Genomic DNA, 12,195 nt, shown 5'->3' on the forward strand with positions numbered 1-12,195 from the left:
CATATAGATAGAGGTCGTTCACCCGGTTCCTCGGTGTCGATATTTTCCCAGGTGAAAAAGCGTTTGAACTATGACTGTCAGATCTTTGAGCATCGTTATGGTCATGACTAGACTAAACAAATGTATATATTACATCCTGCCGATGGTCATACGCGTGGGAATGCTAAAAACGCTGAGATGAGGTTTTTGTGGCTAGCGTTGCTGACACGAGGGCTTGGAAGTTTTTTGCGAGAGACACAAAAAGTCGGTCACCGGAGCCCGTCGAGACGAAATCGGGGGTCTCATCCCTCAGCCTTCGAGGCTGAGGAAGGTGCTCTAAATAGGGGAGTTATTTTGTCTGAGCTTGTGGTGCGAAGTTTAAGGAAAATCGGTAGTAAAATCATAAGTCGGTATTGGGTACAGACGAGTTTAAAATAAAAGTGTTGGTGTTGAAGACACACCGGTTCAACGGAACCTATGGTTGACAATGAACCACCAAAGAGGCGTTATGTGGGTGTTTGTTTTTTCTTTACTAACCAGTTGATATTGAGAGAGGTCACATATTAAAATAAAAATAAATAAATACGAGTCAGAGTATTGAAAACTCTGATTAGTTTGGAGGTGTTGCATTACAAGAAACGATCATATATTTGACGGTTTCACCAATAGTCATAAGAAATAATATTAATTTCAACTCTAATTTTTATTCTAATACACTGTTTTATTAGGTTATTCACGGTACCCACGATTCTGTCAACTTTATCTGCGATAATACAGACATCAAAGCAATCAGTTTCGTAGGATCCGACAGAGCTGGAAAACACATCTACCAACGTGGAGCATCGAACGGAAAACGCGTTCAGTCGAACATGGGTGCCAAAAATCACGCGATTGTTTTACCAGATGCCAATAAAGATGCCGCTATCGACCAGTTGATCGGTGCTGCCTTTGGCGCTGCAGGTCAGCGCTGTATGGCACTGAGCGTAGCAATTTTAGTCGGAGAAGCTCAGAACTGGATAGGAGAAATAGCAGAAAGGGCAAAGAAACTGAAGGTGAATGCAGGGCATGAGCCAGGAACTGATGTGGGACCCGTCATTTCGCCGCAGTCGAAACAGAGGATTCTACAACTTATCGAGTCAGGAATCAAACAGGTTAGTTTTTTTGTAGTAATGAATAATTTAAGGGGTAACCAAGAAATAACTTGAATGGAAAGTTATTTATTTTCTAGATCATAAAAAAAATTACGGAAAAATAACTAATATTTTCACAAACAACCAAGAAAACGATTCTCACTCAATTAATTGTGATTGACTATGTACTCCTACTCAATCAATTATTAATCGAGTATGTACCTGAGAATGTAGTTTCCACTGGTGATTACGTGGGGTATATGACAGTTGGAGTCAAGAATCAGTTTTCAGTATGTTATTCAGTACAATAAGGCTACTGTGATAGTGATGTAAAATTTTCAAAGTAAAGTTTCGTGAAGATCAAATGGTTTCCGGTATAGTTTGTGAAATTACTGTTGATCTTCATCAAGTAACGTCCGAGTCAATCAGAAGAAAAAGAAGCATTAACATTCTTTGTTTAGACATTTTCTGTCACTGTGTCACATCAGTTATCGGATTGGAAACTTGAAATTCAATTCAATATTAGCTGCCTTGGCATAGCGAGACCTTAATTACCTAGCGGTATGAAATATACTTCACAACTTATTTTCATAACTTACGAATATACTTGAAAGATTTCATAAAACTGGTCGAGTCGTTTCGGAGGAGTGTGACCATAAACAACTTGATACAAGATTTTTATATATTAGAAATTCAATGTGAAATTCAGAAATAAATTACTGTGTTTCCTGATATATTCAAATATTAGCTAAGTCCTGCCCTTGAAAATTTTCAAAAACTCCATAATTGAATTCGTGTTACAAAAATTCAATAACGTATCCTCTCCATTATTGAACTCTTAACTCAATTTGGCGTCATTATACCATATTTGGTAATACGAGGAGCTCTTGGCTCCTACCGAACAATTGCTAAAAACGACTCTCCTTGATATGAAGACTTAACATATTGTCTCTGATCTGGCATCGCTTCAAGCATTGCCAAACAAAGATTCAACATCTGGATGACAAGAATATTTATGGACTTCTGGCAGAATCTTCAAGGCGTTTATCCATCCTTCGAAGCTTGAAACTAAACAGTTGTTGGACTACAGTAGGAATGAACTACGATGTCTAATAGGCCTTCTTCCAGGTCACTGCCATTTGAATCATCATATGCAGAGACTCGGACTGTTGGAAAACACTATGTGTTGCCTCAGTTTGGAAAATGATGAAACAGTAGAGCGCATACTTTGTGCCTGCCCCGCTGGGGATCGAATCAGGTTTTTAGAGTTAGGCAGAATCGTAATCCCACCATCTGACATGAAAGACCACTCACCATACAAACTAATCGGCATCGTTAAGAAGCTGGGTTTATTTGGTCGGAACTTATTGGCTAGTCATTCTCTAAATTTGGTTTTCAGACATACTATGATGGTCATTATGAATAATATTTTCCTTTTTTCACCGTGATTGTTGTATCACAATCCAAAAAGACATATTTTTGCTTCTAAAAGTCTGGAAATATTTTAGATGTTTTCATTTCCATACATTTTTCATGCTCTTTTGAGTTATACCTCAAAAGGATGACGATTTTTTTGTTTACGAGTTTTGAAGCATTTTTGTATTTCTATTATCATTTGCCTGGTGAAGAATATTCCTGGAGTTTTGTTCCAACACAAAACCGTTATTTTAACACCTCTACAAGTGTTGTAATCATCAAGTGATCATCGTCAAGAGGAAGATCAAACAGTTTGATCTTCCTTATGAAGATGATCACTTGATGATCGAAACACATGTCGAGGTGTTAAAATAACGGTATGGTGTTGGAAAAAAAGTCCAGTAATATTCATTAGTACACCAAAAGTTTCAAACTGTGGACCACAAGTACATTTGTCTGATGATTACCTCATAACCATACTCAACTAAGAAATAGCAATATTCAGCAACGAGCAATGATTCTTGCTTTCGTCTCATTTCATTTTGAAAAGTAAATTTATATGATTCTCTGATATAAGTGTTTTAATTCTAAATTCATTTTCCGAAAAAGTGGCAAGTGTTTCACCCGTTATGTACAAATGTAAATAAAACGTTTACAATATAGGTAGGTACATAAAAAGTAAAATGATGCATTGTTTGAAAATGTAATTCAAATGAAATGCCTGATTTCAATTCTTCAATAGAGCCATATTGAATTTGATTAAGATCGACTGAAGATAAAAAATATAAAAGAAGGTCATACTGAGAATACAGTATACAGTACAGTATACAGTACAAAAAATATCGGCATACTCAGAGAACTATCCTCATATATCATTTCTCAATTTGTTGAAATTGAGAAATAATATTTCACAATATACCACTTTCCGTTTATAATTCGAAACGAAATTATATTTGAATTTTTTTGATCATATTATTGTTTCAGAATAATTTTGTATTTCAATTTCAACTCCAGAGAGTGGTACAATTTTTGTCAAAGCTCTTATTTTATTGATCAAAGCCACCTTTCTACAAAATGACTTGTCAATAAGTTTTCAAGGGTATATTGACAGGTTTTCAGAAAGGTTTCTGGTTTATTGAACTCTTTCAATGCGGTAAAGCCTAGTAAAAAAATGGGCAGATCGACCTTGTTACAAGGGGCTAAAACATAACTCGACTTTTAATTTTTCAGAAACATAAGTTAATTAAAGAAAATGAATTGGCTCCATAATATTTTCTAATGTTTACTCATTTCTACACTCTTGTAGGCATCTAGATGTCTGTTGTTGTTAACTTGTCTAACTAATCTTTATAAACTAATGTCTATTTTGTCTAATGTCATATTTTGATGGGCGACTGCTGATTTTTCTAGTGTTCCATATTTTAGATGTAATACGTGCTCCTTATATATTATTCTAATAGATGTTTTAGTCTGTTTATAAAAATATGCATCGCATTTAATTTATTAAAGTCCAGAATTTTCCGAATTGTTGACTTTGTCCTTTGGATATCCTATAAGGCTCTGTAGTGTATGACTTGTTTCAAATACCACCTTTATACCTAGTTCCTTGAAAATCTTTTCAAAGTTCTTCGTGTATTGGTAGTATGGAATTGACATATATTCATCTTGGTCTTCTTAAAAGTTAAGATTTCGTTCATTCTTAATATTTTTCCTCCTTATAATATCTACAATATATATGGTATAGAATCAGATAAAGACAACATTATATGTATATTTAGTTTAATCTTCCTCTTGAAGATGATCACTTGGTGATAGAAAAATGTATCGAGGTGTTGAGATGAAACTCCAGTAATATTAATTACTACACCAAAGGTTCCAAACAGTGCATCATAAGTATAGATCAGTTGCTTTGCTATCAGTGATATCAAATATCATGGATAAAGTAGTAAACCACCATATCCGCAAATATTTGGAATGATTCAACATCTTGAGCGATCATCAATATGGCTTTCGGAAACAAAGATCAACAGTCGACCTTCTATCGTATGTCACCCATATTTGGAATAACGCAATCGAGAAACATGAAGAATCAAGAGCTGTTGCGCTTGATATTTCTAAGGCCTTTCGCTAGTGTTCCCCAGGGATCATTATTGTCTCAACTCTCTTTTTATTGTATATCAACGACTTATTGGAAAAAAAAACAAGAATCTAATATATTGCTTTGCTGACGTTACCACACTTGTCTCATCATTCTATTTGGATACCAGGAAATCGGCTGCGGAGGCACATCTTCACCGGCAACAAGAGGTTGCATATCTTAATGAGGATCTAGAAGTGATTTCGAATTGGGATGAAAGCAACCAGATTCACTTCACTGCCACAAAAACTCAGGCATTGGTTTTCTCCAAGAAGATAAACGTCTCTGAACCAGATATGATGTCAGGCCAGACAATTCCGCTTTCTACTTAGATAAATCTGTTGGGTGTTAAAATGGACACCAATATGTCTTGGCACAATCGTGTCGCTGGAGTTGCAAAGGCTGCTTTTCAAAAGCTTGGAACATTGCTCCGAACTAGAAAACTGTACCATGAAGTTGCTGGATTCCATCTAGAAAAGAGCCATCTGCCTGATTGGAGACACGAACATCAAGTGCAACTCGATAGCCTGGAACATCGGAGAACGGTTGGAGATTTGTCTCTCTTCTATAGATACTTTCACGGGAGTGTTCAAGTGACTTGGCACATTTGATTCCACCAAGAGCGGTACATATCAGAAATACGCGATGGACTGTGGCTGCTCATCGTTTTCGGGTTCAACTCAGTACACATCGAACTCCACTTTTTGAGAACCCTTTCATCTGGAGAACTGCGTTTATGTGGAATAAACTTCCTGAGAACATTTTTCCGAATAGATTTGATCTCCAGTGATTCAAATCCAATGTGAATCGCTACTATCTCACAGGCACCGCTCTGAGAGCGCCTCAAGGATTTCCCTGTACTTGTTGTGTTTTGTCCTTGAAAAAAATGGAAATCTAGGTATTACTGCAACAAGTTACATCAATATTTTGGTTCCTATGACCTCGTTTTATACTTGTTTGTGATTTATATAATAAATTATTTTTCTGTGAAATTTCTGAAAACCTGTCGAATATCTTTCAGTTCTAAGCTCGGAAAACCTCTAACAAAAACTTGGTTGTACTCTTGAGTACTTTAACATTTTTCCCTCTTTTCAGATTATAGTTTTTTGTGAGAGGAATGTTACAAGTCATATATATATATATATATATATATATATATATATATATATATATATATATATATATATATATATATATATGTATATATATATATGGCTACAATTAGTATTTCTATAATCATGAAGATAATCTTTTCGTATTTTCAGGGTGCAAAATGTCCACTAGATGGAAGAAATATCAAAGTAGAAAAATATCCAAATGGAAATTTCGTAGGACCCACTCTCCTGACAGATGTTTTACCTTCCTACGAATGCTACAAAGAAGAAATCTTCGGCCCGGTATTATGTATCATGTCTGCGGATACCTTGGAAGACGCCATCCAAATCATCAACTCAAATCCTTATGGTAATGGCACGGCCATATTTACCTCAAACGGAAGTCACGCAAGACAGTTCATCAACGAAGTGGATGCTGGTCAAGTCGGTGTGAATGTTCCTATTCCTGTTCCTCTGCCGATGTTTAGTTTTACTGGCTCAAGAGGTAGTTTCCATGGTGATTTGCACTTCTACGGTAAGCAAGGATTGAACTTCTACACGCAAACCAAGACTGTAACTTCTTTATGGAGAAAAGGTGTAGCTGCTTCGAAACCTGCTGTTTCCATGCCAGTCCATAATTAATAGAAGCGTAATATGGAAAGATATATTTTTCACTATGTTTCATTCAACATTGGCTGTCATATGAATACAGAGAAACACTTTCACAAAATATCGAGACAATCTGTATTTTTCTCCGCTAATTATATTTTTTAATTAATAAATGACATATACATAACAAAATATTTGTTTTCTGTGTATTTTTCTTCTAAAGAACAATTGAAGGGCTCAATAAAAAAAGTCCCTTAGTAACATTTTTGCGAATTTAAACTAGTAGCACCATCTAGATATAAATTAAGTGTACTTTTAATTACTCTGTCTAGTTTTCAGCTATAATATCCCAAGGACATTGATAACTAACGAAATAATTTTATCACAGTTTTCGAAAGCACGTTATTTGGTAACATCCCGACGCCGAAGGCGGAGGGATGTTACCTAAAATAACGTGCTTGAGGAAGTTGTGATAAAATTATGAGTTATTTATCAATGTTCGAGGGATATTCGGTGAGAAAATTTTTTGCAATTCGAACAAAATTATTTATTGAACACACAGTTATTAAAAGAACAATTCGTATAATGATATTCCGTTGATCTTGCTGTATTTGCCTCGGTTACTGCATAGGTGTTTCCACGCATACTATTGATTATTTGGTTATGATGTTCCTGATCAATATTCAAATAAGGTTTTATGGAATTTCCATTATTGTGCCCAGTAATTTTCAACAATTGCTGTTCTTGAACTCCACTCTTAGCTAGTTGACTGACTGCAGTTGCTCTATTAGAGTGATTGGTTATTTTCCTCTGTTTCGTATCCAAGCCAATTGCTTCAGCAGAAGATTTCGTCCATCCGTTGATTATATTTCTACCCAGAGGCATATTGTCATACCAGTTATCGCTTCCTGTCTTCCAGTGACGATTTGGCCTTAAAAATAGTCTATTTGTCTTGATATTTGTGCCTCGTTTTGATAATAATTTAATGAATAATCTGACAGGACAAGCATTGTTATCACTATTTTGAACTAACCATTTGCTAGAGGCGCAGTTCTTTGAACCCCCTTGGCAGGTTTTACTGAAAATTGGATTATATTCTATCCTATTAGTTGGAGATCCATTGTTGTCCTTTTCGATATGAAAATAATCAACTAAGCAAGCAGCACCTTCACCACCTCTCCAAACCAATTCCACCGCTGCTATGTGATAAAATTTGCGTAGGAGTCCTATAGGGGTATTTTCATCCCAAAAGTTTATAATTTTACTCATTTCATTTGAAGTTAATGGTACTGAGCTTGTTTTGCGTTTAGTGGGATCTGTTTGTAAATTTCTTCGTGCTGCGTCGCGTGCATTCCGCGCTTGTTTGAATGCAACACTTTTAAAGGGGTCTAGCATGATATTATACTTGTAATAATTTGCTTGTTATATTCCATACGGTTTTAACAGTAGCCTCCTTAAACTCTGTGCTATCCTGTGTGATAACTACCCGTGAAAACTATCCATGGGTAGTTATCAGTGTAATGATGGTTTCATTACACTGATACATTACATTTTTTTGGCAAAACATTTTCGCCTGAAGTGCCTTATTTCTCAAGTCGCATAAAGTGACGAGAGGTTTCGTGCAAGAAAAACCTAAGTGTTAAGAAAGTACCTAACTTTCAAAAAGAACGGAAGTGATATCAGATTGAGAAAAGTGCGTGTTTTGTTATTTTCATTGTGTTGTTGTTTTCATGTAGTAGCCTTGTTTTTTTATAGATTTTATAGATCAATTTTCAACAGACGACGATGAAAAATGGCTTCCTTCCAAAAATAAGAATAAATAATGTTGTGACAAATTAGGCCACAGTGTTCTTGTTTACTGAAAATTCTGCAACCAAGGGCCCTAATGAAGTTATTACAGCTTTAGATTTCTATCTGAAGAAATACAAAACCGATAAACAAGTTATATTGTCAATTTTTTGCGACAACTGTTTTTCGCAGAATAAAAACAAATTTTGTTTAGGTATTTGGATTCTCTTTGTGCATCTAGGCTTTTTCAAAAAATCGTGATATATTATTCTATTCCAGGGCATTCAATGATGCCAATAGACCGATGCTTTGCTCTGATAGAAAAAAAAGGACTTATGACTGTAAAGGTAGATAATCCTAACAATAAAGATCCTTTTGAAATAGTGTTTTTGGAACATAGCTTATTTACCAAAAATGCGGATGCATTCCCAACGTTGAGGGTGCGAGACTATACACAGTTTTATGCGACTAAAAGAATCAATTCAAGAAATTTCAAAATGTCGATCTGTAATGTTCACTACAAATGATAAACCTAAACTTAGAGAAACTATGACAGGGGAGTATTCAAATTATTTCGCTCTTTTCAAAGTAGGAGGTCAAAAACTAATTACTAACTTGATTCCAATTAATGCCTATGATCATTTCATAAAGCTTAATTCTGAAAAACTAGCCAATATCAAATTCCTTATTCAGTATATAGAAAACGAAGAAAATCGAGAATTTTATAAGGTGTTAGACGAAGCATTCCATGAAAGAAAATCGTGGAGAAGAAGATGAATCAGACTCTGAAGATTATGAGTAGAATGTTTTTTTGGTTACTCATCTTATGTGTCAGTATTTTGTTTTGCCTTGTATAATAAAAATATTGATTTGGGCTATATATTACAGTCTCTTGAAAAAAATTCTTTTTTTTTAAGAAGTCCCTAAGTGAAAATTTGTATTATTTTTTACAAAAGAACTGTGTAACATTAGGTCTTAAATGCGCCATATAATACCTGAATACACGTTTAATCTCTGATAAAAGTTAAATATTTCAAAACTCTAACCACTTTATTTCCAGCAGAAATTGAAACTTTCAGTCTTTAGTATCTCAAAACAAGAAAAAGTCACTCGGGGACTTTTTGCATAGAGCCCTTCAATTACTATTTCTGTTTTTACGCAAAAAATTTTGAACTGAGTTATTCACAATTATTTCGCTCCATTTCATCTTGTAATTTCAATTAGAAAAATTCCATTATGCTTTCTGTGACGACTTCCAACCGTGACAGAGACAACAATCATCAAACCAGAAAAGTTGGCCTACAAAGTGTGCGCTAAGTGGCTGAGTAAAGTGATAAGTGTTTCAGAATTATTTACCGTTATTTAGTTGACTTCATTCAATTCATTCGCGTTTCTTATGATGCTGATCTTGATGTGCTTTACAAAATGGATGGCATATTCATTTAAAAACACTTCTTCCACACATCAAAGTTGAAATACTCTTTTCGAAGATTATGAAAATGTTTTTCCATCGGAAACAAATTTGATGTGTTTCTGCACGTTTCAAAAGAGCTGCCAAATTCTTAACTATCAGTATTTCGTGAAAATCTAATTTCAAAATTCGAAAATTGTTTGGAGAATTAAAATATTTCCAAAAACTATAAATTAAATATTGTAAGTGATACATTTTTAGGAGAGATTGATTTTTCGGAAAGAAAGGATTCGGCTTTCTTTTCCATATTTATATAAAAAAATGTGGGAATCTTTCAAAGACAGGAAAAAGTAATTAATTTCAAAATAAAGTATGTACAATGGTGTGTAGATCATGCAAAGAAGTAACTTTCAAACACAAACTGGAAGAAAAAACCCTTCTGTCATATGAGGATTGAATCCCCGAAAGAAAAATACTTCCCAAACAACTACTTTTATATTTATTCATTTATTATCCAAACAAGCTATTACAGCCTAATTACATGAATAAAAAAATAAAATTTCATATAATCCTTGGAATACTTATGAATGTATAAAAATAGTGAAATATGTACCAGAACTGTAGAGGGAAATACTGCTTGAATAGGTAAATATAACATAATATATGTTCTAAAAATGTTTTCGGAATACTGATTGGGAAAGACTCCAGTCAAGATCTATCGATATATTCGAACGGTTAACTAACTTCACTAAAGCTATTAGTGGTGCTTTCGTTGCGGTACTTACGGTTGAAATATTGAACATAAGCCAAAATCGGTGCGAGGAGGTACGTGAAATGGTAACATACTGAGAATTTCTGAAGAATCAACGCTGTTATTCAAGAGTTTGTGCATGAACATCATTGCTGATAATGGGCATCGCTGTTCTGAAGATAATATTTCAAATTCATGGCGTAAATCCAAAGATCTTGTTGAGTAATAGTTTGGCCACTTGTGAACTCGCTTAAAAAATAAATTTCTCCAAAATTTGTTGTTAATTTTCTCTAGTTCTTTTATATAAGTTTGGTACTCCGCAAACCAAATAATGGAAGCAAACTCCAATTAATAATAATAATCTTTATTCATCCTTTAAGATCATACACATGATATAGGACAAGTCATAAGATGTATATACACAGACATATATAAGTGAACATAACTATATTACTTTGAACATATCGTCCATACAAACAAGCAAACAACAAATCAAAAAAAACTATGAATTAGCAAAATATTCACTAATGTCATAAAAGCAGGATTCCACTAAATATTTTTTAATCTTGTTTTGAATTTATTGATATTTTTTTCGTTTTTGATATCACTTGGGAGATGATTGAAAAATCGTATTCCATTATATTTAAGACTGCTTTCGTAAAGTGATGTACGGTGCTTTATAGTTCTAAATAAGTCACCATGCCTCGTAGCATGGTACCGTAAGTAATTTAAACTTTTTAAAACGATTCCTACATGTCATTCCGTAATCTAAGCAAAAGATTGGACGATTTAATCTTTTTTGACTGAGATGAAAACTCTGCGAGCATTGGCCGTACTTTCCAAAAGGACAATATTATAAGAAATATGTGAATATGAGAAAGCATAGTACACATTTATTAATTGCTCTAGTGTGAATATATTCTTCAGCTGTAAAATTGCATAATAACTACTAGTGAGTCTCTTACACACCTGATCAACATGAGTATTTCACTTCAAATTTACATCTAAATATGTGCTCAGAAATTTTATTGAATCCGAAAAATATATATTATGTTTATTGTTTACGCGAACAAAATAATCATCCGAGATTTTTGTACGAGAATAAAACTGTAGACATACTGTTTTGTCAGGATTGACAATTAAGAAATTGTCACTACACCAATCAGTAAATTCTTTCGACAAATTATTCATTTTCTGCACAAGTCCTTCTGCGGTTTCAGCAGAAGGACTTGTATCATCTGCATACAAAAATTGTGTTCAGAGTGCCCAAATAATTTGGTAAATCATTGACGTACAGAAGAAAAATCAAGGGACCTGGCACTGATCCTTGAGGAACCCCTAAATCAACAGAAAAATGATATCTACACTTTTACGCAAATTTTCCGATACTCAAGATAAGATGCGAGCCACGACAAAAAATGTCCCGAAATCCCAGTCCAGATAATTTGCCCAGAGCAACATTAATATTGATAGAATCAAATGCTTGAGGAAAGTCATAGAAGAGTACCCCAACAAACCTTCCGCGGTCCAATGCAATATGGACGTAATCGAGAAAAGCCAGAAAAATTTTGAGTATACCTGAATGAGTATTGAAACCTTCGATTATATTCTTATGAATATTCAATCAGAATTGGAGAAAAAAGTTAATGCAAATAGAATTTTAGGTGCCACTGAAAAATTGTTCTTGACATTGAAAATTATGTACCTATCTATACATATCCATCTATATCAATCTACATTACGTATTTATCTATATACCTATGTATAAAGGTACTATTTAATTAGTTGATCATATTTTGGAGAATTACCTATAGTATCCATCAGTATGAACAACTTTTCCCAAGAAAGTAATGGTCGGAAACGGATTTTTTTATAACAAA

At 34.1% G+C, this 12,195-nt stretch overlaps 1 protein-coding gene across 3 annotated transcripts in view; it reads left to right on the forward strand.

Moving 5' to 3' along the window:
* LOC111509331 (probable methylmalonate-semialdehyde/malonate-semialdehyde dehydrogenase [acylating], mitochondrial) overlaps window positions 1-6,557 on the forward strand; it is a 29,367-nt gene extending 22,810 nt beyond the window's left edge. For 2 of the 3 annotated variants that reach the window (XM_074181924.1, XM_074181926.1), the window contains exons 4-5: window positions 708-1,130; window positions 5,928-6,557. In XM_074181924.1, the coding sequence (XP_074038025.1) occupies window positions 708-1,130; window positions 5,928-6,398 (894 nt within the window). In that variant the 3' untranslated portion in view covers window positions 6,399-6,557. The remainder of the gene's footprint in view (window positions 1-707; window positions 1,131-5,927) is intronic. The other variant, XM_074181925.1, reaches the window with a different exon arrangement.
* The last annotated feature ends 5,638 nt before the right edge of the window (window positions 6,558-12,195 follow it).

The sequence above is a fragment of the Leptinotarsa decemlineata genome, unplaced genomic scaffold (genome assembly GCF_025532065.1).
Source record: "Leptinotarsa decemlineata unplaced genomic scaffold, Ldec_3_MD MMD2_tig00026328_RagTag_RagTag, whole genome shotgun sequence".
NCBI classification, from domain to species: Eukaryota; Metazoa; Arthropoda; class Insecta; order Coleoptera; family Chrysomelidae; genus Leptinotarsa; species Leptinotarsa decemlineata.